Source organism: Vanderwaltozyma polyspora, genomic scaffold (assembly GCF_000150035.1).
Source record: "Vanderwaltozyma polyspora DSM 70294 KpolScaffold1023 genomic scaffold, whole genome shotgun sequence".
NCBI classification, from domain to species: Eukaryota; Fungi; Ascomycota; class Saccharomycetes; order Saccharomycetales; family Saccharomycetaceae; genus Vanderwaltozyma; species Vanderwaltozyma polyspora.
The window spans coordinates 144,022-169,345 of NW_001834688.1; the positions used below are offsets into that span (position 1 = coordinate 144,022).

General features: G+C 31.7%; 8 protein-coding genes across 8 annotated transcripts; 2 read left to right on the forward strand and 6 right to left on the reverse strand.

Moving 5' to 3' along the window:
• Positions 1–366: 366 nt before the first annotated feature.
• On the reverse strand, positions 367–2,037 carry STP1 (Stp1p; the record flags this gene model as incomplete). The annotated part of the gene is made up of 1 exon (XM_001646702.1): positions 367–2,037. The coding sequence occupies one exon, from the start codon at positions 2,035–2,037 to the stop codon at positions 367–369; it is 1,671 nt and encodes a 556-aa protein (XP_001646752.1).
• A 979-nt stretch (positions 2,038–3,016) lies between these two features.
• On the reverse strand, positions 3,017–4,156 carry Kpol_1023p64 (uncharacterized protein; the record flags this gene model as incomplete). Its single annotated transcript, XM_001646703.1, has 1 exon — positions 3,017–4,156. The coding sequence occupies one exon, from the start codon at positions 4,154–4,156 to the stop codon at positions 3,017–3,019; it is 1,140 nt and encodes a 379-aa protein (XP_001646753.1).
• A 742-nt stretch (positions 4,157–4,898) lies between these two features.
• On the reverse strand, positions 4,899–5,357 carry MRPL28 (mitochondrial 54S ribosomal protein mL40; the record flags this gene model as incomplete). Its single annotated transcript, XM_001646704.1, has 1 exon — positions 4,899–5,357. One exon carries the CDS (start codon positions 5,355–5,357, stop codon positions 4,899–4,901), a length of 459 nt encoding a protein of 152 aa, XP_001646754.1.
• An 805-nt stretch (positions 5,358–6,162) lies between these two features.
• Positions 6,163–6,624, forward strand: CGI121 (Cgi121p; the record flags this gene model as incomplete). The annotated part of the gene is made up of 1 exon (XM_001646705.1): positions 6,163–6,624. The coding sequence occupies one exon, from the start codon at positions 6,163–6,165 to the stop codon at positions 6,622–6,624; it is 462 nt and encodes a 153-aa protein (XP_001646755.1).
• A 208-nt stretch (positions 6,625–6,832) lies between these two features.
• Positions 6,833–7,768, reverse strand: TFB3 (TFIIH/NER complex subunit TFB3; the record flags this gene model as incomplete). The annotated part of the gene is made up of 1 exon (XM_001646706.1): positions 6,833–7,768. The coding sequence occupies one exon, from the start codon at positions 7,766–7,768 to the stop codon at positions 6,833–6,835; it is 936 nt and encodes a 311-aa protein (XP_001646756.1).
• A 495-nt stretch (positions 7,769–8,263) lies between these two features.
• On the reverse strand, positions 8,264–10,609 carry Kpol_1023p68 (uncharacterized protein; the record flags this gene model as incomplete). The annotated part of the gene is made up of 1 exon (XM_001646707.1): positions 8,264–10,609. The coding sequence occupies one exon, from the start codon at positions 10,607–10,609 to the stop codon at positions 8,264–8,266; it is 2,346 nt and encodes a 781-aa protein (XP_001646757.1).
• A 1,229-nt stretch (positions 10,610–11,838) lies between these two features.
• HEH2 (Heh2p) lies at positions 11,839–13,860 on the forward strand (the record flags this gene model as incomplete). Its single annotated transcript, XM_001646708.1, has 1 exon — positions 11,839–13,860. The coding sequence occupies one exon, from the start codon at positions 11,839–11,841 to the stop codon at positions 13,858–13,860; it is 2,022 nt and encodes a 673-aa protein (XP_001646758.1).
• Positions 13,861–14,600: 740 nt separating this feature from the next.
• Positions 14,601–24,551, reverse strand: TOM1 (E3 ubiquitin-protein ligase TOM1; the record flags this gene model as incomplete). Its single annotated transcript, XM_001646709.1, has 1 exon — positions 14,601–24,551. The coding sequence occupies one exon, from the start codon at positions 24,549–24,551 to the stop codon at positions 14,601–14,603; it is 9,951 nt and encodes a 3,316-aa protein (XP_001646759.1).
• Positions 24,552–25,324: the final 773 nt, after the last annotated feature.

Genomic DNA, 25,324 nt, shown 5'->3' on the forward strand with positions numbered 1-25,324 from the left:
TTATATACATTTAAATATATTGACTATACATCATATATCAAGGTAATAATGAACCAAGTTTTAATTATTTATTTTTTTGTTAAGTCTTATATTAAAAGATTCTTCCAATATCTTGTTCTTGATGAGATATGTAGAAGTTAAAATTATATAATTCTTTCATCATGATGAAATAACATTACAAGAATTTAACATGCAGAGTATGGAGGTGTCATTGATGATAAACAGTGGGTATTTCTTATCAGATTTGTTAATATTCTTGGATAGAATATAAACCATATTTCTAAGCAGGATTATGACATTTTCTCTTTCTTATTTTTTTTTGCAGTTTTTAAATGTTCTTTGACTGTGATTAATTCTTTATGTGTATCACAGGTTTGATCCATACGTGAAGTTATAGAAATTTAAATATTCATCGTCTGCTTTTAGTTGAGATTCTGAGAGAAATGCTGGATCTGTAGTTTCATCTAAAATAGCATCAAATACTGTTTTGATTGATGAATTATCGACGTTTTGAACTCCGTTTTTGAATTTTAAATCTGCTTCAAAGGAAGGAACATTGTTCATAACAGGACATTGCTCGAAGTCTAGAGGTATATTAAATGGATCATCTCCGCCGTAAAATTCTTCTAAATCCATCGGAAGTGTAATAGTTTGTTTGGTATTGTGTAAATCGTTTATGAATTTATCCTCATTTGTAGGAGCTGAAACCAATCTATGCAGTGTTGTGCTTGGTAAATCCAATGGTTCAAATTCTTCTCTTGTTACAAAGTCTTCTTTCAATTGCTGCAAAGAATTGATACTTGAACTTGAGATTGATGTTAGCTCTGGATTTAAATTTTTATTACTAAACAATTTTTCTTCGCTTGTAATATTTTTTCTTTTCAATGTCGAGGAACTCTTTGATCTACTGCTGCTCTTCTTCAACATTTTTGAATCTACATCATCTAATGTCATAGCAATCGAATCTTCACCAAATTTCGATATTATATTATTGTTTGTTGAATTATTGGCCACGATTGCCATTGCCTCCAACGCATCCTTATTCAAAAGAACTTTTGGTTCAACGACACTCTGAGCTGTAGATATAAACCTGGAATTCCCATTAGACGTTCTAATCATTCTCAGTTTACCTGATCTTCTTTCACATTTTATTGATTGTAAAAAACCTTCCGGAAGACCTTTACAATTACCAGTTTCAATATGTTGTTCTACCCAATTTTCTGTATTTTCAAAAAATTCACCACATTGGGCACAGTGACCAGAAGATTTAGATCTATCTTGAGGCTTGACACCATCGGGGTACATGAAATGTCTCACTTTTAAATGAGTCTTATATGTATCTCTTCTGCTAAAACCACCAGAAGTATGACAACGGATATCTGGAGGGCTTGATTTGTTGTAGAATGGACAGCAATAAGCCTTTTGGATGGCATGCTTTTTAATGTGACGAGTTAAGTAACCTCTGATACGGAAAGATGCGTCACAATAATGACATACAAATTCTCCATCATTCTTACTATCAAGTTTCTTATTAGTTGTAGTTGGACCTCTTGATGAAGTACTTAGAGTGTTCGATCTGTTTATTGAAGAAATAGACGTACTTCGAGGAGTTAAGGAACTCATAGTAGAAGGAGTATGAGGTAAAGAAGCAGGAGATGTTAAATTCAACCTAATTCTTAAATCCTTCTCTTTTTTACTTTCTTCACCAGGAGGATAAACTAATCCAGTAACACTTCTAAATTCATTATGCACTGCCACAGTTCTTGCAAAACCGTCATCTGGAGTCAAAGAAGCATGTAGATGAGAAGCCATGGTTGGGGCTCGTAGTTCTTCAGATCTCGAAGCATTTTTCAATTCAAAATCTTGAGGTGAAGAAGTTCCTGATTTTTCGGATAATATAACTCTATCCAAATTTGAATTTGGTCCGTTGTGTAACCTAGAAGATAAGTTACCATTGGAAGAATTTTTCCATACAGGAGATTCCTGTTGTTCTTTATTATACATGCTTTGAGAATCAGAAGAATATCCTAAATTCATTAATCCCAACAAAACTTGCTTGTGAATAAAATAGAGATTTCCTTTATTTGGAATTGGTATAGAATTCTTTTTGTATTAAAATATCCAAGAGCAGAGTAAAAGACACAAACTTTTATCTTAATATACCAAAATGCAATGAGAAAGAATGTATCTTAGAAATCTATTCTTAAAAGAGGACTAGAAAAATAGCAGTTTCTGATATAGTTCTTATTAATAAGTAAATAAAACTGAATCTGTGATGAGGGTGGGTTTTTACTACTAAAATATGATTTTTTTTCTATTTTTTTCTTGTAATATGTGTTATTTTTTCCTATTTTGAACTTTCTTTGAATCTGAATTCTCTTAAAACCTGAACACAGTGATACACATACACACCGACAAATTACCAGCCCACAATCTGATTGATTCACTACCGTTATAGATAAGTTTGGTCAAAAGACATCAATAAATATAGTCATCATCATCCTCATCTGAACACTTATCATTAAATATCTTTATGATATTGATGATGCTTCTCTCTTGTTTGAGCCTAGAGAAAAATTTGAAATTCTGAGCATAATTTGACAAAAATAGAAATTGTCACGTGCAGTGTCACGTGCAGTATCACGTGATAACATTTTTTAAGTTGGTTTTATTATGGTACATAGTTAAGAAGTAGTGATATAATATAATAATGAGAACGACTATATATAACAGATAGATACACTGACATACAGATCTATTGATTAATGATAGAGGAGATGCTATCCAGTGAAGTTTGTTTTTGAAACCAGTAGGTAGATCATTATCGATGGATTTATGATTCTCTATAAAAATGTAGTGGTATTTGTTATTTGTTATTATTTATAATTCTGTTTAAAATACAACAAAATATCTTGAAAATTAGTGTAGATGAAATGATAATATAACTTGATCACTATGTTGATAAATGTCCTTCTATCAATTTTAGGCTATGGAAAGGAAATACGCTGCTGTCGTATTATAGTTTACTGTCATCAACTGACAATTTTTCTTTCTTTGAATGTTTGTTCTGAGTGAATCTAAAGTAATTATAATAGAGAACGTCTAATAGAATTATGCACATACCGATGTATCCTTGTATTCCATGAATTCTTTCTCCCAATACCAACATACTTAGCAACACAGTAAGAACTTCTTTGGCAATGCCTGCTATAGATAATGTTAGAACTTGAGAAATTTGTAAGATGCTAAATTCACATAATGTCATTGCAAATACTTCTATTCCTGGTATTATTAAAAGTACAACACCTTTAAATATTGACCAAGAATCATATATTGGGACATCTGGTATGTTGTTTTCAGCCAAACCGTTTTGAAATAATCTTAGGTGGAAAAAGTCAGGGAATGGCTTTTCAATTATTAGCGATGTTATCAAAAGAACTGTACCAACGATTGGTGACATTTGTCTAATGGTTAATATTGGATGTTGTTTCTTAGATTTGGAATAATTTTTGCTGCTTGAATGCTTACGATTTGATTTTTTAGTAGATTTAGTAGTGTGCTTTAGAATTATTTGAGTGCAAACCCATCTAAAACCTGACAAACAACTTGTAATTAGTACTAACATTGAACCAAAGGCTATTGTTTCTGGATCCGTGGAATTTTTATACGACTCCTTGGAAGTCAAGTCTGGATTGTATACCATTAGAAATACACCCAAACACATACCTAAGGTGACCAAAGATAGTTTCCAATGATATCTTTCGATTCTAAACAGACAACCAAATAATAAAACGAATACAATACTAGCAGATTTTAAAATTGTGTATATGGTTAAAGGCACAAATTTAAAGGAAACATTGGATAAACCAATATCACCAGCGGATGCAATTGCAGTTGGTAAAATAAACTTGAACCAAAACCCCCAGTCAATATTCTTGGTAGTACCTGCTTTTTTATTAGTCTTCTTCTTGATACCTTTTAATTTTATGAAGACCATTGAAAGTATGTATAATGTGAATTGATGAAAACAAGTAATTAATATAGGATACGGTACATAGATCCCTTTATTTGGATCAAACATCCATTTATTGTACAATGACAAACTAATTGAGCAGAAATACCATTCTAAGATCAATGTTACCAGATGTCTTGCCATAACAACTATCGCCAGCGAAGTTAACACTAAGGAATTAAAAATAAAACAGCTATATCGACCCTGTTACTTTTTATTAAACCTTAAGAAACAGAAGATTCAATTGTGTCTCTGTATGATTATAATAAAATAGAATTGGACAGAAAGATGTATTCAAATATCTTTTAGCAAAATTAATTAATTAAAATTAAACTTGGACTACTTTTATCAATAATTCTTCAGCTGAGTTGAAAAGATAGGAACTAATATTTATATATATAAATAAATGTGATTATTAGATTGGAGAATCAATAGAGATAGACCTCTTATAAATAACACAATAAACTTTAAATTAAACTGAAGTTCAAGTTAGTTCTTATATAAAACTTTCATTATTTCGATTCGAAACTGCCACGCATATAATATTAAATGGAGAAATAGATGCAGGAAATAATAAATTTTAGAGGTTAAAAGGCCAAGATTCTAAAATAAGTGATGAAAAAACAGATATAATGATAGAACGTATACGGTTTAATGATGGTTGTGAGGAGTTAATGAATCAATGATTTATTGATTAGTTGTATCTAAGGTATATGAAATATTATTTATTTTAACTATCAGTTCCCAGGCTATATGGAAAAATGGGAAGAGCCAGTGGAACGTAAGTTAAAAGTTAAGTTAAGTTAAGTATCTAACTTTAAATTTACATAAAATTATAGAATAATTGTTTATTCTGATATGTACATGATTGAATATTGTTTAAAAATCACTTTCTAAAAGTGTAATGCCAAATCTTTTTTGCAGGGAAATCAGAAGGAATTTTCATTTCTAATGGAAATTTTCTACCTTCTTCAGATTTATTTGCTATTTCATAAAGTTCAGGAGATGTGTTTTTCAAAGTATCCATTGCAAGCTTAATATTTTCATATTGCTGTTTCAATTGTAATTCACGTTTATTACGTAAATCTTGTTGATACAAAGCCCAACTACGTTGGATAGTTTGATGCTTAATCAAATCCTCACGGCACAATTTCAATAATTTCGGTTGTTTCCTGCTTGCAGACATAACACTCAATTGAGTGATTACTCTTTGTTCAGTGGCACTCAAACCACTATTATTCTTGGTTCTCTTACCTCTAGTAAAGATGATACTAGCATTAACTACACTTCCACTAACATTACGAACTCTGCAAGCAGCAACGCTATTTTGAACTAAAAATGACATCTCTTGTTGGTAAAGGTTATAGGTATATATACTTGGAAATCAATATTTCAACACTACAACAAGTTCTCAATCTAATGAGGTGTCTTCCTATGCAGAACGTAACAAACTTAACCAATCTGTTGTAATAACTTCAACAGTTCATTCAATTGGTCTTTTTAACTTCGAAATCTTTTCAATTTTGTTTTTGCTTAAAACCCGATCTAAAAAGAACTCACGTGATACACGGAAAAAAGTAAAAATTCCGAGAAAAGACGGAAAAACTACAAAATCTGGTTCCGGGTAACTAAAAATTTTCTGATTATTTAAAAGTTGGAAAGGTCAAACTTTGTTTAAAATCAATGAGCTTTAAAGGCATAAGACTGAAATAAGAATGATATTTAGGTATACAATCCCAAGAAATGGTTGTCGAGGACTTGATATGGGGAGCAGAGCCATTGCATGTGTGTATATTAGTAGTTTCATATCTTTTGTAGTTTTAGTTATCGTTATTTCTTGATGATTCATAAAAGTATTGGCATTGGCCGTTGAATCATTTTGTTGATGAGCTTAGAGTATTTGTAAATGAAATAGATCTTGCTAATTGATTTACTAGAGTTGAAGTTTAAGCAGGATAGGAATATAGTAGAAATTTCTTAAAAATTGGAATATTTCAAAGTTTTTCATCTGCTTTTTAAAAAGAGAAGATGGTTTTGAAAATTCGATATTGAAAAAAAGAAGTTGATAACCACTGATAAGTTTATTTAAACCTAAATATTGTTACATATCGAAAGGTAGCCAAACTGGAGTCCCGGATCATCAATTCTTCATGACTGTCTTCAAGTTCCCACAATTTCAAAGATACGAAATCTCAGTATCATTATTCCATAATGTCAGTAATACGAGTGATGTTAAATTAAAAATTGCAGAGCTCCCTTATGCCTTGGTAGATGCAACTATGGTTTGCTCTATAGAGCAACTGTATTCTGCCATCTACAGAGCCATAGTGGAAAGTACTTACAATAGGTTGAGAACAAAAACATTGCATTCTGAATGTTTATTGTGCTTAGCACCAAGTTCTAACATTGGTGAAGCTTTTAAAAGATTTGGTATTAAAGATGAGTCAAAGGAAATAATTGTAATAAAAATAAAGGATACCGAAGATGACCAAGATAATGATCCAGAATTTCCAGATATTATTAAAGGTGATCAAGTTTCATTTGATGATGAAACTTTGCAAGCTACTAAAAATGAGGAATTAATCAGAAAAGTACGTATACAAACTTTATAATAATGGCAGTTCACAAAATAAGAGACTAGCCATTGATTGCGCCATATTAATATTTGTGGAAGTTAATTTCTATAATACTAACGTTTTATTATATGTTCTTTTATGGTAAATGAACTAAATATTTTATATTCAGGTATACAAATTGGATAAAAATTTCCATCCAACTACAAATGCAGAATTCTCACAGGCATTGATCAGCGCAATTCAATTAAGAGGTTTGTAATTCTTCCCCTATTACACATCCCAGCCCCATGAACGCCTCAGTTAACACTCTGTCATATACAAAATCAGTTCTGAACCCAGATGCAATATATTCTTTTCTATTTTGTAAGTCTTTGATAAATGGATCACTATATAATGATTCGGCCAATGTATAGCGTTTAGATAGATCTCTGTCACCGTTAAATGGTGTTAATGGTATAGCATTCTTTTTTCTACCTGCTGCTCCAGCTGTTGAGGCTAAATATGGATTATTCTTTAATACCCTGTTTATCTCTTCTAACTTTCTACGGGCAGATGATTTCTTTAATCTAACTGTATTCTTAACACCTTCTATAACTTCATCTGCATTCTCACTTGTGGCTAATCTATTGACAATTTCCTTTTTAGCCCATTCTTTATTGAATCTGTCTTCTTCTGCAATCTGTTTCTCTAGTAGTCTTTTCTTCAATTTCATTTCTTTCTCAAATTGTTGCTTCTGTTCAAAATTCTGTAATTCTTGTTTGCTTCTCTCGATATTATTTATAATCAATTGTCTGTTAAGTTCTTCATATGTTCGTAACTTTTCCTCTGTCCTTTCAACATCAACACCGTGATCTAAATTGTAAACTATATCTTCCATCTCTTCAAGATATTTGTTAAATTCCTCTAAATTCCCATCAAAATCTTCTAAAGTCTTATTAAAAACATTGAACACACGTTTCCTGATATCAACTTCTTTTTCAACACCAACATCATCGAATACTTGAGTCTTGAACTTATTCTTTCTTAAAATTTTGTCACACCTCTTATATGGACATTGTGCTGGACCTAAACTGAAAATACGATCGACACAAGATTCACAAATCTTATGGTAACACTCAGGATTAACTAAGAACTTAACATCTGGAGATAGATATCTATCTGTCTTACAGATAGGACACATATCCTTATTATCATCATAATCATCCACTATATCAAATTTGAAATCAGAATTTGTTAGTAAATTAAATCTATCTTTAAGAAATCATTCCCAAAAACTGTACTACAAACTGGTACTCATTACATACTGTTTAGCTGATAGTCTTTGTTATATTACAGGTTGCCACTTCTTTTCCTGAATAATGTAAACCTCTTATTTTACTTTGTTGGCTCTTGTTTTATAGCTTAGATTTATTATACTAAGTAATTTTTCATGTCCTTTAAAATTAAAAAGCCAGTTACATACAAATTTCATGGTACTATCTAAACATATAATGACAGCAATAGACAAGTAAAAAAACACTGAAGTTGGAAACAAAGGGATAGAAATAAAGATTGATTAACTTATTAACTTATTAATTAAATTATTATTTTATATTTAAAGTTGGTTTATTTATAAATGAATCTACGTAAAAATATATGATTACAAAATACTGAAATTATTCGATAATTTGGATTATTATTTTTGATTGAATTGTGCAAAATGGTTAACAAGTTCTAGTTCTGTTGATAATGTATCCCATCTATAATTAATTCTAATGTCAGGAACATTTGTCTTTCCAACGCTATTACCATCAACACCATTCTTTTCAAAATTTTCACCTATCCAATGTCTTTTAATACTTGCTTCCCAACCACTTTGTAAGACTGAATTTCTGGCTAATTCACACATGTCCACATTAGATAATTTATAAATTTGTGCTGCAACAGAATATTCTTCGATTAATGGTTCTCTAGTATATGAAAATTGCAATGGATCATCTGTAGATAATGAGACATTTAAACCTCTCTTGAAGTAATGTGGGAATGGATTTTTATCGTAAGTTAAAAATAATGCATTATTAGATAATGGTGACATAGCAATACCGACTTGATCTAAATAATACAAGTATTGAACGAATGGGACTTTTCTTAATAAAATACCGTGAGAAATGGATTGAGCCAGCATATAAGCAGAAACCAAATGTTCAGGATCACCAGCTTCACCACAATGAGGACGTAAAACAAAAGTATTGAATCCTCTTTTAGCTCTCCATTGATTTAATGAAGCCAAACTGGAATATAAGTAATATAAATAATAGGAATATGGCGGGTTTTGAGCTGCATCCCATAGTGATGGAATTGGGTATTTTTTATGGAAACGACGGTCAACTTTTGATTCATCATCAACAGAATCAAAACCTATAACCCTTTGTAAGAATAAATGCAATTTTGGATGAGATTGGGGATTTTTTGTAACTTCAAATAATGGTTGAAATAAATTCTTACAAATATTTTGGAAATTTTGAACAATACCACTTCTTCTATAAACATCATAAAGACGTGGGACTTGAATTAGCCAACGGACATTATGAGATAAGACTTTATTGTCAATTATCCATGCTGCTAAATTGTCCCATTCATCTATGGATCTACCGTAAATCGAAATTCTATATTCACAATTTTGATATTTCGAATTTTCTAAATCTGACATGACTTGCTTAGTAATTTCTGCCAAGTAGGTACCTTTAATATAATTATCAGTTTTCAAAAAAATTTCTCTTAAACGAGATTCACCGATTGGATTATACTTTAAATTAAATTTATCAAATCTATGGAAAGTATCTTTATGAGCATGCATATCCAACGTATCAATTGATAGGTCGTAACCGGTTAAATTCAAAGATTGGAATACCTCAGATAAGCATAAGACTTTACCATCTCTGAAAATAACTTTTTCATCTTTTGAATGTCTCAATTTGTATTTAATGAAACGCAATAAATGTTTTTGATTCATGCAAGCAGAATGGTGAACGTGAGTGTCAACTTTTCTGACATTATAAAAATCTCTGTGAGGGTTCCTTTTTGAAACATTTGTTTCTTGGTATTCATTTAGTAAGTAATACAAATTCCAACGAGCTTCTAAATATTGTAATCTTCTGAAAGCAAATGATTTTGCAGGACCATCAGACGAGATGGACACCATTTTATCCAAATCCAAATAATAATCACGTAAAGTTGGAATTTCAGCAATCACTTCTTGGTCATTATCAGATTTATGTACAATATAAGAATCGTCAGAATTCAATTTGAAATCCCATTCTTTATCTTCACCTGGAATTTCACATTTATTAATATCGAATACTTCTGAATCTGGGAAGTTAATGACAGTTGATACAGTTTTAGTTTCAGGATCATAAGAAGGTTTTGGTGGTGGTGGGTAAATATTCCAGGCCGTTGAATTTTTTGGGTTTTGGCTATTTTTTTGAAAGGACAACGTTTGGTACTTATCTCTGACGGCTCTACATTCGGCTACATTTGAATATAATTCGATTAATTCTGGGGAAGGGTCGTCTAAAAATTGCTGGGAAGCGTCATCGGCCAATACACCCATTTTATAATCGTTATAAGACTTGTTAGTATTATTGTTACTTTTTGGCAAGTCTGGGACATTTCTTGAAGCACTTGCAGACAAAGTTCTGGATTTAATAGAGGTGCTGTTATTACCATGGTTCCCATGGTTTGAATCATGAGAAGGCTGTTCAAAAATTGCACAGTCACCATTATGAATATTTTCATTCAATGCAATTTTTTTTGAACCATCTTCAATAATTTGTCTATTTTCCCTGTAAGAGAAATGGGCAGAACTATTGGATCTAGCCACTGGAACACCGTTGATGCTATTACTTGAATCATGGAAACTCATAGACTCAGAAGGATCGACGTCTACGAATAACCCAGAGCTATTTGGATCAACACCGTCATGAGAAGGAGTAGTCTCTAAAGACAACAGAGAAAAATCCTGAGAAGTTTTACCAACATTCATCTCTTGGGGAAAAAAAATCAAACGAAAGCCAAATAAAAACCAAAATGAAAATTAAATATCTGTTTCAAAACTCTATTCAAGCTTGGTAGTATGAGTTTAATATTCAAATACTCTCTATAAACCAAAATAAAAAGAGAATAATTTTAAAAAAAGGACACCTCAGTAAATGATATTTGCCTTCTAGAAGCTACAAAAATTGGTAAATATATTCCTTACGATGGCTGGACTGGGAACAATGACATTCTGAACCAAAGATCTCTTTGTATCTCAGCTATAAAACAAACGATCTAATGATCAATTTGATGGTATCTAATATCTTCTTCATACCATCGATGGATGGTTCGATGTGATAATTTGGCACTTTGGTGAAACTGAAAAATTTCAATATTGAAAATTTCGATATCAGAAAAAAAAGGAAAGATTTCTCAGAGACACCCGTAGAACAAACGTACAATCAGGGTAACTACACAAACATTCACAATATATCAATTGTTATAGTTTCCAATCAATAGTTATGGTAAAGTTCAAGTTAAAGTTGAAGTATATAAGGATAATACTTTGATCAGTAAGGCTTTCAATAGCTTCACATCACCACGACAATGTAAACCATTATCAAGATATTTATGTTATAATGACAATGGATTACAAATAATATTTGAGAAGGGGTGCAATAGTAATACAGGTTTTGAAGCAGAAGTGACAATGAACGCTAATTAATATGTTGGGTATCTTTTTGTGCTGCTGTCAATCGCACTAAAGGTTTTAACAGCTGTGACAGGTGGGTATATTCAAAGTGGTTGGTAAGATGGATAAATACATTCACATGTCTTTTATCTGTAGTTTGTCGATTTGGTATTCATAGTGAGGGAAAGGGGTGCCGCCGATATCACGTGAGTATTCATTCAGATCACATGATCATATATGATCACGTGCTCATATTATTCTTTTCAACTCTCTTTTTAAAGGTTTTGCAAAAGATCAGAACTAACCAAACTTTTAAAGGTCATCGAATTTTGTGTATATTAACATTATCATCACTATAACACACAAGATGTGCATGAATAGCTTTGGACACTCTAGCTATTTGTGAGTGATATTGTTTCGGTGGACTATCAAAGTGTGGGTTTTTCCAGTTACCAAGTTTCGTGTGGATTTGAACAGGCCTCAAATTAAACCAGAAGCAAAAGGTAAAATAAAAGAGATCTTGAGTGATAGATAATTGAGACATCATGATTAGATATTGGGAAGAAGGTTTTGATCCAAAGACTACCAAAGTATCTCATCTTAGAAGAATTTTGGTGGAGAACCAGATTGAATTCGCTGCTAATTCAAGAAAACATCAATTGGTAAAATTATTTGAACAATTTGTAAGACCAAGAATCTTACATATTAGAGAAAAGTACAAGAAAATTGAACCAAGTTCTGAAGGTATTATTTTTGTTAAATCAAACAATGGACGGTCCTCTAAGCATGACTCCGAAACAGATACAAAACTGGCGGGTGTTGGAAATAATAATGATGATGATTTAGTTATAGTAGGAGATTTTGATTCAGCTTCGCCATATTCTGTTTTATCAGAATCCAGTAACGTTGATACTGTCTCTACAAAGAGTGAAACATCAAGAAAAAGAAAGAAAGGTATAGATGATGCTGTCAACAAATTGGCTTCGAAATCAATGGGTGCAGATCTAAGTATCACGTCAGATAATGGTATACAGGTGAAAAAAAAGACAAAAAAGAGGAAAACTGGAACAACAGATACAAAGGAACATGTTGTATCTATAAGAGAAAGTCAAGAGGTTTTATCAAAAAGTGAAAAATTAAGAAGTGAAGAAATTAATAGAAAAATTAAAGATATTTCTTTAACTGTTAGTCAAAGAAAGAGAAATGTCCCACTAGATATCGCAAAATTAAAACAATCTAAAGATAACAAAACTATCAAGACTCTGTTTGACGAAACAAATTCCGAAAATAATTCGCAACAATCGCAGAATTCAAATCCAATAAATAATGAAATTACAGAATCGAGTGGTTACGAAGAATTGTTACTTAATGATTCTACTAGCTTAGAAAAAAATGAACTAACAATGAAAACAAGTACTCCTTTCGAAATCAATACTATACCAGAAAAAAAAACAGTAAAAAAGATTAAGAACTTTCTTAATAATTCAAAATTGAAATCAGTAACTAAATTTATTTTTGATATTACAATTTTTCTTTCAATAATAGCTACAATTGGGTTCACCCTTTGGTATCGTGAACAAAGAATTTTAGTTGGTTATTGTGGACATGAAGTTGAAAGAAAACTAGCAGTTGACACCTTATTAGAATCCAACCAAATGGCAACTAAAGTTAAATCATTTTTGGAAAATTACAAACCACAATGCATTCCTTGTCCTGAAAACGGTAAATGTCACTCATTGATGAGGTTGGATTGTAATGAAAACTATTTATTGGCAAATAATCCATTAAGTTTATTTGGATTAATTCCTATTAGTGGTGAGTGTATCAGAGATACTAAAATGGAAAAAATACGGAACAAGATTGTTAGAAATGCATTGGCTATAATCAGAAAAAAAAATGCCGTCTATCAATGCGGTAGTAGTAATGATGATTTAGCAAGTGGCATTCGTGTTGTAGAACTCTATAATTTATTCCGCCAAAATAAATATTCCTGGCTGAACAAGAAGGAGTTTGATGAGATGTGGAAAGAAGTCATTACAAATTTGAAGAAAATACCAGATGTTATCTGGATTAGAAACATGAATGCAAATAATATTCATTCCAATGATGTGAGTAATTATTTTACAGGTATTCTAAGATCAACATCAGGGAAATACTTAAATTTATCTTGCAGATTAGAAAAAAATATGATTGATTTAGGATTAAAAGTAAGTGGGATTTTGGTTGGTGTAACATTATTTTTACTTCTTATAAATAAAGCTAGAAAGTATTTCTCTTATTACGTGTCAGAAAAGTCCAATATTGAAGATGCTATTCAGATTCTTTTACTAGAATTAAAGAAACATAGTGACGAAAAAGAATACAATACTCTCACTACAGGACAATTAAGAGCATTGATATTTGATGAAACAACAGATTTAAAACATCAAAATCAAATGTGGAAACAAATATGTGCAAGACTGGAAAAAGATTACAAAAATGTCGATACAGAACAAATGGAGATACATGGAGAAATAATTACACGCTGGAGATGGGTTGACATTGGTGACGAATCTAATATTATGTAACAGTTATAATGCATTTATTCGTTTTGGATCTTTGCGAAGGGGATAAAACAATCGATATGATATCTTATATTAGACGGTGTATTTGATTAGATAATTTTAACTTTAATGATATATATTGCAATGGATACGATTTTAAAAAAAAGAAGAAACTATTCTTGTACTAGCTCGATATCAAGTAAAACGTTATGTACTATGTTTCTCACACTGTTCATTTTACTAAATCATTTTTACTTTCTTGTAATAAGCCAATGGCTATTAGTTTATTTTTCTAAATTCTTTTGCTGACATAAATTGAGTGTATATTGCTAAATCAATAACCTTTTTTAATCCCCTATTGCTTGGACCTTTATTTCTAGAATCTATAGAGAAATTACTATATGAATAATATCACTAGATAATTATCTGAATTAATATTGTCATAGTTCTTAAACTTCAATAAAATCATATTAAAATGAAATCCTTCAGTTCAATGATAAGAAAGTATTTTCATCATGTATTAAAAAATAGACAATGCTCGTGCTAGCCAGCATTTTTTATTTATTTATATATCCGATAGCAATCACATCGTAAGAGTCCTTCTTTCCTAAAAACAAAGGTGGGTGAAATGAAATCAATCGATCAACTATGTTTTCCCTTAATGAAATTAATTTATAGAACTAAAAAAAATTTATTTAATAAAATATATTGTTCATTTATTAATTACGCTCTCAAAAAGAGATAAGTTTAGGTATATCTATGAATCATGCAATACCAAAACCTTCGTAACCTTCGCTGATAGCAAGCAACAAAAATCTTCTTAAAGTCTCGTATGAATTATAGGCAGGCAAGTCCAATTGGTTAAAACAAGTATGTGAAGTAGGAAGCCTGTCAATTGCGCCATAATCCTTATGGATGGAAAATTTACATACACCATTGACACCAGCTAGTTCCTTAAAACCATTTAGTGGTACCTTACTTGTACCGGTGACGAATTGAAGCAGTTTAACTCTTTCTTCTTGGTCAAATGATTTGACAGCTCTCCAAAAATAGTTGATTTGTTTGCAGGAGGAAGTGTAGTTAACATATGTAGAGTTACTCTTCCAATCATCTACATCAATATCAGGCAAACCGCTAATTAGAAGTTCCAATTCCTGTTCGTCAAAAATAGAAATTAAGTCTTTTGGAATCAAAGCATAAAAACCTTGTAAGAAATTTTCCATTTGTTCATTAACTGATGTTTGAAGTTTATATTCCACAATCTTTTGTACGTATTCTTGTTTATTTTCCTCTGTAACGGCAATATTACGACCATCCTTGATAAGGTCAATTATCTTATGCTCACCGTAATCATCAGTTTCTACAGAAAAAGTTTCTTCAATGATATCGGTAATATCATTTTCGATTATCCATATTAATGATTTGTAATAATCCAAATCTAGAGATTCCATATCCTTAAGTGAAACGGACTTCCCGAGAATATTCTTATAAACCTCTCTGCTGAAATGGCAATCTAAATAACATTGATCACGGATAGCTTTACCAATGATCATACCAATAAATTTGAAAAATGAACAATGCTCTGGATTAATACCGGAAGTACGATTTGGTCTAAAAGTAGTTGTATCTGAGGCGACTGGGATAAATAAAGCATAATCAGGGTTAAACATTTGACGAGAAAGAACTTGGTACCACTCTCTTGTCAACCCACCAGCATCAACACCGCTCTCACCTTTAAAAACAATTTCTAATTTTGAATTTTTAATTTCTTCATTTGATTTGAAGAATAATGATCTATAGGAATCCAAAAATACCTGGTCACGACGAACAGTTATAGATAATTTAGGATGTTCTTGAGATTCTGAACGAATTTTTGCAACAAAATAATATCTCTTATTATCAAAATCTAAAACTTTAGGATTCTTTACAAGTAAAGAAAATGGACCACTCATTAATTTAGGATTTGATCTGATCATTTGATTCAGCAATTTTCTGTGTAAATCGGTAAAGGGAAAGAATAAGCTTTCGACTGGAAGTGAGTCAAAATCAAGTTTGTTCTCTTCTTCTAATTTCAAAATTGCACTTTTTGATCCATCATGTAAAGACTTACTATGTTTGCATACAACCATTAACGATTCTATTAAAGGTAATAGTATAGTAGCAGATGTTCTAGTAACCTTTTGTTCTTCTAATTTTGTTAAACATTGGCTTAATGAGGACCATAATTTACCTAATTGCATCCTATTGTATAACGACATCAGCTTCAGAACGTCAATAGCATCCTCTTTAGTTTTATGAGTATGTAAATAATCCACTGCTGTTAAGATCTTCAATAATTTTGCTTGATCGGAACTTGGGATCGTAAATTTTTGTATTAATTCAGAATTAATCTCATTTCCATTACTAACTTCAATTTGATTGTCAGATAGTTTATTTAAATCTGGAACCAAGGCATCTACCGTCTCCAATGCCAAAGAAATAAGTTCTTCTGTAAACACATTAACAGCATCGGATACAGCGGATAAATTGTACATAATGTTTAAGGTCTGTTGAAAAACCTTAGTATTACAACTTTCGAGTTTAATTATTGATACAATCATCTTTAGTTCATCTATATCAAATTCTGGAATTTGGAATTTTTTTCTCGAAGCATTTTTCTCATCAATTGGCTTATTCAATGTAAGTATTGGCTTTGTACAGACTTGTAAAACTCTTGTCAATAAATCCATCAAAACAGTCTCATCAGTAATGATTTTTCGATTTAGCATTATTAAGAGATTTTTAATAGGCCATTTCATGTTTTTGCTAAAAATATCCTTTTTATTTTTAAATTGAGGTTTGCTTAAAGATAAATTATCATGTTCTGTGATAAAGTAGAATTTTAATCTGCTGTCAGCTTCAATTAAACTTTGTAGAATTTCAATCGATTGATTAGCTACCACAAGTGGTGTGCAATCTGGAGGTAAATGTCTGGTTGTTTGGTGAGATACTTGGGGTTTGGCCTGGATTCCTAAAGCTCTTGAAGAAATTAAGTTATAAACCTTTTCTAAAGAATGATGGTCGATTATTCCTTCAGTTAAAATTATTAGAAGCATATTGATGATATCACTTCTAGTTTGCTTGCTGGAACATAATCTATAAAACAATTCGTGGTATGCTTCTCTTTGTACATATGGCTGAGAAATAAATACTGATTTCATCAAAGCAGCCACACCAGCTCTGTCAACCAACGGTGAAAAATACATTCTAGAAGATTTACGTTTCTCTACATCTGTTTTGTTATCTTCATGGGAGGTGGAATTATCATTCTCATTTTCCTCCTCGTTCACTAATGAATTATCCTCCATAATAGCAGTATTGCTAATAGACGCACTGTCCTGCAAAGTGGATCTTACATTATTGTTTATAGTTCTGATCATACTAGATACTCTGGATTCTGCAGCTTCTTGCTCTAAAATTTCGTCCCTCATATTTTGAGGAATTGCATCTAAAAATGTTGAATCAATTTCTCTCGAGTCTAAGTCGTTATACAAAGCTTCTGCTCTACGTTCGCGTATATGCTGAGTAAATACCTCTTCTCTCATGTCCTCGGGTAGAGCATTCAAAAAATCAGGATCGATGTCTGTACCAGCAATATTAACTTGAGTTCCATTTATTGTGACAAAAACAGGTTCGGGAGCAACAGCATTCTCAGCTGCCCTGTTTACAGAATTTTCTGTGTCTCCTGACCTCTCTCCTTCAACTAGTTCATTTTCTGAAGCATTCGAATCATCATCAATATCATCGGATAAAATTTCTTCGCTATTAGAACTTTCATCCTCTGCAGGTAAAACTTCATAATGAGTCCTTTTCACACCGTGTTTTTTAATCTTAGGTTCTGTTGTATTCTTCTTCTTGGAATTTCCTAAGCTTCCATGATAAGTTCTTGAAATAATTGAAGGTATAATATTTTTCACATACCATTTAGAATCGTAAAACATATCGAAAATATCCTTCCATCTTGACACAGATGGTTTCAAAACTATACCATCTGGAGTACGCTCATCAAATGACTCTCCAGAGAATAGAACGCCAGCAAAGTGATGAGGCTCATTTCTAGGACGTAGTCCAGAACCGACACTTATCAATTGATCTGAAATATCATTTTCGACTTCTTCTAAACCACTAGGACCTAAAGGATTTATCAAATTGCTTTGGTGACGACGCCCAACATTCAATAAAGTCAATGATGGTGGCCCAAAGGAAGAATGACCAAAATTTCTATTCAAAACTCTATTATTGTGACGACTGTTGCTTCTACCACCTTGAACTCTAAAGAGTGGTTGATCTTCATTATGGAACACATGTTCGATTCCCTGGAATACACCAGTAGACCCATCATCATCAGATGGAGATTCGATAATATCAACACCATCGTCGGTTACCCAATGTCTTCTAATTCCGTTCATTCTATTAAAGCCATTACTTTCGGAATCAATATCTTCATCCTCATCTTCATCATCCTGAGAATCAGATAAATCGGATAATCCAGATTCCCAATCAGACTCGTCTACATTATAATCACTGAGTTCAATGTCCAAGTCTGAAGAATAGGATGATTCATCAACATCAATTACGTCAATACCATCATCATTATCCGAGTAATAATGTTCTTCTACATCTTCTCCGGATTGCATGTCCTCATCATAATCCGATTCAAAAGATGAATCAGTTGCTATCTCTACCGCAATACCATCTGCTCCAGCAACTTCATAAGATACATTTCTATCTTCTCTTCCATTAACTAGATCTAAATCTACAGAATGGGAATTGCCATCACCATCTTCGTCGTCATCTTCATCGTCGTCATCACTAAAAACTACTTCATATTCTCCATCCTCTCCATCAACAAATGCAATATCCTCGTCATCTCCAATTAAGGACTCGTCATCATCATCCTCTTCGATATCCTCAACATCATACATACCTAAAGAAGAATTTTTAAACATGTTTGGAGCATCCTCTTTATCTGATTCTTCCTCAACCACATCCTCATCATCATTAATTTCTATCTTGAACAACTCTGAGAAGCTATTTCTAACTGAGTTAATAGCATTAAATGGATCGACTGCATTATTAAATAGTTTTTTTGAAAATGGATAATTAATTTCAATATTAGCCATACACTCAGTAATTACGCTTGGGACATTCATTTCTATCATTAACTTGCACATTTGATATTGATCTGCGTCAATCTTATTTGAATCTAAAATGAGCCTCAAGTAAGGAGCTTGAACAAATACCATAGATGAAATTATCTTAAACCAACAATCAAGTTTGCTTACATTTGATTCGATTAGTTTAGCTGATGATGTATTTTGTTTTAAAGCTTTCATCAATGATTCTATGGTGCATTTCCTAATGAAGTTCATATCAGGGTCGATTTCCTTAGGGTCATTGGCTTTAATACTTGAATCCTGTACACTAGCTATAAACCCAACAAGAACTGAACGAGCCAATAAACTGATGACTTCTCTTCGTTTGCTTTCATATTTATTCTGTTCTGGGTTGGGAGTCTTATCTAATAATTCATATAGGAAAAAATTTATAGCAGTAGATCTAGGTTTTGGAAATTCGGAATAAGAATTTCTTCTATCATAGGTTAAAAATTCGAATTTGCACTTCTTATAACTACTAACCAGTTCAACTAAAACTTTAAGTAAAAACATCATATATGCACAAACTGGATTCTTTGCAGGATCGACTTTATCAACCAATTTTTTATCTTTATTCTCTGGTAATTTAGATCCGGGTTCTGACAACCAGTCTTTTCTAGATGCTGCCATCAACTGAGACAGTAGCATGTGTACAATACCCGTTCTTTTTTGATAATTCTCACCTTCGGATTTTTTTACGTCTTGTGGAGTATCTTTTTCACTACCTGAGATGTCTCTTTTCATTACCAATGTGTTCAAAGAATCAGAAGAGTCGAAATCTACAAACTTTGCCATGCCACATAAGAGGTTTGTATAACTTTCAGGATTCCTCATGACGACGTGTGGTTTCTCATCAATCAAACCATTTAGTTCACGTTCTTTTTCTTTATTTTCACCTATAGCTCTTGTTGTAAAACTTTTATTCAACTCGTAACTTATCAAATCCTTAACAATTTTGTCAGTTTCAAAGCATCTTCTTAGTAATAAAATGAATGAAGACTCCAAAAAGTTAATCTTATCCGATTTCTGATGAACCCCAATAGATTTTAGTAATTCAGACAAAATACCTGATCTAATAATTTCATTCCCAAATTCATTGTCTCTTGCATATAAAATCAAAATTCTACAAGTTGCCAAAGCTGAATAAAAGTTCGATATATCGCTGACTCTTATAAGAGTATGGAATACCTGCTTTTTTATCTCATATGGAATCCTATATACAGGGAAAAAGGTAGGTAAATCGTCGGTCAATTTAATATCATTAGGCAATTTAACCACATCTGGAACTTCTGATTTTGCTAGAATAATCTCGTATACATACAAAGCCTTAGAAAACCAAATGCTATTCGCTTGATCAGGTTTTAAGGATTTTAATAAATAATCCAAAAACTGGTCAATTAAACCATTCGATTGTTCATACACACGCCTCTCATTCAAAAAGATACCAAAAAGATGAATTAAAGACGAAATAGCAGCTGTATCAGTAATGTTTGTCTTAATAATCTTTTCCAACACATTTTGTGCAAAATATTCCTCTGGTTGGTGATTGTCTGCATAAATTTGAAGTAATGTTTTTGCAAATGCATTTACCAACTTTGGATAAAAGGGTAATACATTAAAAACCTTTTGTTGTAAACCAGAATCAAAAAACTGCTTTCGCATGGAGGTCAAGTCTTCCGTAGAAGCCATCTCCTTATATTGTGGTAACATTTGAGGAGGATATAGCTGCCACATATTATTTTTTGAGACAATTTGATATTTCTCCCATTCTGCTTCAGAAAATGAATCTGGCTTTTCATTTTGGGGTAATTCATCATCATTTTCTTCCAAATAACCTCTAGCAACATCTTCCGATAAACCACATGAAGTTAGTAATTTGATTTTTCTACTGGATGGAGGTATTAGATCCCAGTGCAATTCTAACAATTCTTCCGAATCAAATTCTGAATCAGAAAAAATGTTCTTTAACATCGTTAAGATTTGTTTAAAAACAGCATACGGTATCTTTCTAGCTTCATTGTTGAAAAGTAAATTATAATTGTTTAAATTAAAAATCAATGCTAATGAAAGTATCTTTATCGGTATCATTATAGATTTTGTCATATTATAATCATAATCCAAGTATGGATAATATGGTTCAATACTCCTAATATTTTCCATTGTTTCTAGCTGTATTGATTTATTTAAGAAAGTCAAAACATTTATCAAACAACTTAACGTTAAGACTTCTTCCGTATTTTTCAAGTAATTAATTTCTTCGATCATCTCTATATTATCAAATTGAGAAATATTTTTGAATAGCTCTTTTGTCAAATCAACATATAATTTATAACCACCCATTTGATAAAACAAATAAATAGGTATTGTTTGTAAAATACCTCCACCTGATATTGTTGTTTTCGGGAAGGAATAAATATAGCTATTGAAGTTTAACATCACCAAGAAAAATGGTAAATTTCTCTTATTTAGATTCATCGATCTTAACATTGCAATAGAACTAGAGACAACTTCAGAAAAGATATGTACTTCGATTGCTCTATCTGAAATTTCGATATCTATATTCTTGGCATGAGATAATCTTAACAAGCACCTGAAAAATATGGAAGAACACGACTGTAGCTTTGATAATAAAAATCTGACTTCAAATGTATTCTTCATTTTTGAAGAAGTATAATCATCCTTTAGTTCCCTCTTAGAAGGTTTTGAAACGTGTATTTGAATTGGTGGTGCACTACCGAGTGGTTCAGGCATTGTATCAGTGATAACTTTGTCTGGAAGTACTTCACGGATATACATCTCTTCTAGAGAGGTCTTTTGAAATAACAATCTTATATTTTTAATTAATTTAAAACCATTCTTTTCGAAATATTCTAGTATTTGAAGTACTCTTGTTGCTGTTAAGGATGTCACATTTATATATACATCTGTTATCAAGTACAACAAGGTTACAATACGTGACATTTTCGATAATGTGTCTTCAATGTCGCTATTATCTCTTCCTACCTTAGCTTGGAGTATATAACTGAATTCCAATGGGCTTGTTAAGAATTCTTTTATATCTTCCAATTGATTTTCTAATTCCTTCATTAACACTGGAAATGCGTAATCTTTGTTCTTTTCATCGAATAGTTGTAAAACATCAGTGAAATTCAGCATAGTTTGGGAAGAAGTATAATCAAATGGAGGTCCTTCCATTATGGCAATTGATAAAATTTCGCTAAAATGTAAACGTTCTGGTAGTGATTCTAGAACTGAATTTTCTAGTGTCATGCCATAGAATAAATCAGCAAAACAGTCTACTAAAGATGTAGATTCCTGGACATCCCAAAATGATAATTCGGTTGCACCCTCTTCATATTCTTCAATTGCATCTGTTTTCGAGCGATAAAAATAATCTGCACCATTTGGTGAATCATATAAAAATTTTTGGTTAAAATTTATGCATTTAGGTAATTCTTTTACAATGGAGCAAAAACTTTCTAATATAATTGGCTTTAATTCTGGATAATGTCTTGCTAATTCATCAACAGATGCACCAAGATCTGTTGCTTCCTCTTTCCATGACAATATTTGGGCGTGCTTGGGGTTGGTGACTGCACCCAATAATGATTGAATCAGGTTATGTTCTTTAACTTTTTTTAAACCATCCGTGTTTAAACATAATGCAGATAATAAATCAGGTAATAATGATAACAATTCTGGATTTGGACAAATGTATTCTGGAAAATGTTCTATAATGTGAGGGATCAATCCAGCTTCTACGAGTACTGGATAGATAGTAGGCTCGCTGTTTATCACTCTCTGAACAATATCAAGTGCGTGAGTCACTAAAGTATAGCCGAAAACAGGTCTATTTTCAAGAATCTTTTTAATTGAAATCAGAATTGGAGAATCTATCAAGTTTCTGATTCTATCACCGGAATCTGTTCTTAATAGTTTTAAAACAATCTTTAATAGACTCCTAATATATGCAAGTTGCCTAAATGAAATGGAATAATATACCAACGAATACTTCGGAGGTGCGCCATATTCAGGATGCTCTAATGCAAAATTAACTTCATCTGTTATTGAGTTGATTAAAATATTAAAACCATCATTGTTAATAAACTCTGATGTTGATTCTGAATCACTAATCAGTAATTCCAAAAGATGGCTAGCGGAAGCCATAGATCTCTTGTATGATGTTTTTTTGACAGAAACAATTTCTATTAAACTTTGGATTAGACCAGCACTAATCATCGATGCATGTAAAGATTTTACATCGGCAAGGTTGGATATCAAATAAAACATGCGTACGTTATACTCTTCATCGACTTCAGAGCTACCTTCCCTTAAAATCTTGGCAATATAATGTAAGATTTGGAAAAGAAGACCGTGTGAGATATTTCCTCCGAGGTTTCTGACGATATCAGAACACCAGACATGTTTCAATGAAATACATTCAAGAGAAAACAACGCATCTAATCTCATTTCTTTAGAAATTTTTGTTTCTGAAATGGAAATGAATTCGCTCAAACTATTGAAGGCATAAGGATCGATTTCAAAAAGTTTTGAACTAACTTGGGGTGGAATATAAATTGTATTAACCAATGCAATAGCATTGAATTTTACCCTTATGATTTCATTTCTTAAATTTAAGGATTCGTTTGATTCGTCACTAAATGCCTTCGCAATTGCAACTTTCAACGAAAAATCGAACCAATTTTCCGGCGGTAAAGTATCCATTGCATTGTCATACAGTTGTTGTATTGTAGACTTTTGTAGCTCTTCCTTGGTTAAAACTAGCCTTTTCATAGATGGTGTAGGCAATGACAACTCTTTGTGTTGTGTAGAACTATGACTTGAGGCTGGTTTCTTTGTATGACCTGAATGAGAAGTATAATAATTATATTTTAATTTTGACCATTTTGAAGGGAATTTCTTCTCTTTGAAATACAAATCAGATAGAGAAAAATGTTTTCCTTCATCATCCGTTGTAGATGAAGGTAATGCCAATGCTAAATTCAATGCTTTTTTCTTTAAGTTTAAACTTCCTAATACGTTATCCGAGTCGATTTTTTCCCTAGTGACAACGTATCTTTCTCCCATGATTGCTAAAACTTTAATGGCTGAAAGTTTAACTTTGAAATTAGGACAGTTTAATAAATTGTTCATGACATCCATTGAAGAATAAATAAATCTATTTTCGGAATTGTACAATAGACGGCAACTAAATTGGCATAATTCCACACATAACTTCACATCGTCGTCGGCCATAGTCACTAATCGAACAGGTTTCTTGATGAAATCATCGGTCTTATATGAATATTTATCCACAATCGATGAAAGGATATCATCAATTCTATTTAATACGGGTATCCAGACAAACAGGTCGTCTCTAGCTCTATCCCATTCTTGAATTGCCTGTAATTTTTCTACGAAAGTTGGTAAATCGCATTTTGTTAACTCATCTAAAAGAGGTTTAAAGGACTTTGCATTATGTTCCTTTTGAAGCTTTTCGTATCTTGTTAATTTAACCATTTTAAATATTGTTTTAAAGTCAATATAACGACGTACAATACGTCTCTGTGTGAATATTTCTTCCTAACTCAAAAAAGAAATGGAAATAAAATGAAGAGAAGGAAAAAAAATAGATATTGCAATCTAGCAACAGATCTATAAATCGTCTAAAGAAGCTATCACTGCAATCCCTTGTTTTTAAAACTTCTTGTGACAATAATCAATCGAAACAAAAGAAGTTTTGAAGTAAGACCTTTTAGTCCTATTAAAAATAAAGATAAATTTAAAGAGAAACTAATAAATTTAGAATTTTCAGTGGCACAAGTCTCTCAAATTTCTAAAAGTGTATCAATTCAACAAAACAGAAACTCAACTCAATCCACTGAGACTTGGCTATATCCAATAGATTGCTATGTCTTATTTTGTAAGCTCATATACTAGTTGAATCAATAATTATTATAAACCCATTTTATCATCATCGCTTAAATATTTGTGCTATGATGAATTTTCTTCTATGGATTTAAATTCTAAAAGTCGGGTAACTTTTATATGTGTCTATGTACTAGAATTTTAAGTAACAATGGTGCTAGATGAATAGTAGTAATTGAATAAATAAATGAATTTTAGACGGTATATAAGATATTATGTTAAGCTATAGTTTTGCATTTTAATATCTTCAACAATAATATTTAATAAATATTTTGGATATTTTTTTAGTAAACGTTTATGTTAATTGCCAGATGATACTGTCGCATGTAAGCCTTTTTGTCGCATATCTTGCAGTGATACAGAAT